Raw genomic sequence first — 1,289 nt, 5'->3', positions numbered from 1 at the left:
AAACAGCTGAGATATCACAGATAAATAAAATTCATTGATAGTTATCAAACGATGTATTAATTTTTCCTTCAATAATGAAAGGATAATAAATTACTTTAGTACAAAATGATCTTTTCGTTTTGACAATCTGTCAGTAAAACCTTGTGATTTATTTTTGGCTCTGCTTAATGACATACTCAATAATTTGATTAAATATAATCAGGCATTTATCATTTCTAATGTGCAGTGTGTCATCACTGAAAATAGAGAAAAAGTATTTTCATATTTGTTTTACTCTTTTTATTCTCAAGCATTCAGCAACTTGGTGAAGGCATCTATTAAACTCGCAACACAGACCAATCCAAGACTTTAAAACTGCATTTTGTGATGTGATAGTCAGGTCTAACAAAACTGTATCAGCTCTTTCATGCTGCATCCTTTCTCGCAGCAAATATCAGATATTCTCCCAGCACTTCGTCTGATCCGGGAGGACAGGGGGTACCAGTGAGGAGCCAAGGAGAGGACATCCTTCGTCTCGTCGGACTCTGGAAGGATGTCCACTGTCTCTGTAGCCCAGTGCTCCTCCGTGGAGGCATCATGGTCCCCTGCGCAGAAGAGAAGGAAAGATATGTGGAGTTTAAAATGATGACTGGAAAACACTGAACTCAAACCATATAACAAAGAAAGAAAGACAACTCCTACACAGCAGCAAAGACAGTTATATAGGCTGTGCATTTCTCAAATGTAGCTTTAAATTATTAAAATGGTAAATTTGACTTAATGCTGCATGGGGCAATGTTGCAAGGAGTGTCTCTCAACCAATGCACATGATGTTTAACAATGTAACTTAGAGCACTTACGGTGTGGAGCGAGCTGCTGCTGCTGCTGCTGCTGGCCCAGTTCTGCGTCCGGGATGCTTCTCCTCAGCCGTGAGTTCCCACAGGATGAGACGGCCAGACGTATCAACTCCCTCCCACACATCTTAATCCTCTCCTCTGCTTGAACCGTACAAGCTGCAGCCACAAGCACCATCATCAGAGACACCAAATTCTTTGCAGTGGCCATTGTATGATGTGTTGCTGCTCCTCAGTTGGTCCGTAGAGGCAGGAACTGAATGATGTTGGGAGTGCGGAGACAGTGACTTATGAGGGGTACATGAAGGGGTTTATATATTCATTGTGTTGCCCACAGTTACAGTTTCCAAAATGCTGAGGCCACAGGTTGTTAGAAACATGTATTCAGCCTTGGTGAGGGAAAGGCATGTTCTGATCTGGAGCTCAGAATGATAGTGAGGCAAAGTCTCCTCAAGG

The 1,289-nt window shown here is 42.1% G+C and overlaps 1 protein-coding gene across 1 annotated transcript; it reads right to left on the bottom strand.

Moving 5' to 3' along the window:
* Nucleotides 1–381: 381 nt before the first annotated feature.
* Nucleotides 382–1,044, bottom strand: insl3 (insulin-like 3 (Leydig cell); the record flags this gene model as incomplete). Its single annotated transcript, XM_083990822.1, has 2 exons — nt 382–584; nt 840–1,044. The coding sequence occupies 2 exons, from the start codon at nt 1,042–1,044 to the stop codon at nt 382–384; spliced, it is 408 nt and encodes a 135-aa protein (XP_083846948.1).
* Nucleotides 1,045–1,289: the final 245 nt, after the last annotated feature.

The sequence above is a fragment of the Trachurus trachurus genome, assembly GCF_905171665.1.
Source record: "Trachurus trachurus genome assembly, chromosome: 17".
Taxonomy (NCBI): Eukaryota; Metazoa; Chordata; class Actinopteri; order Carangiformes; family Carangidae; genus Trachurus; species Trachurus trachurus.
The sequence above is the reverse complement of the archived record's forward strand: the minus strand, read 5'-3'. Positions and strand labels throughout refer to the sequence as shown.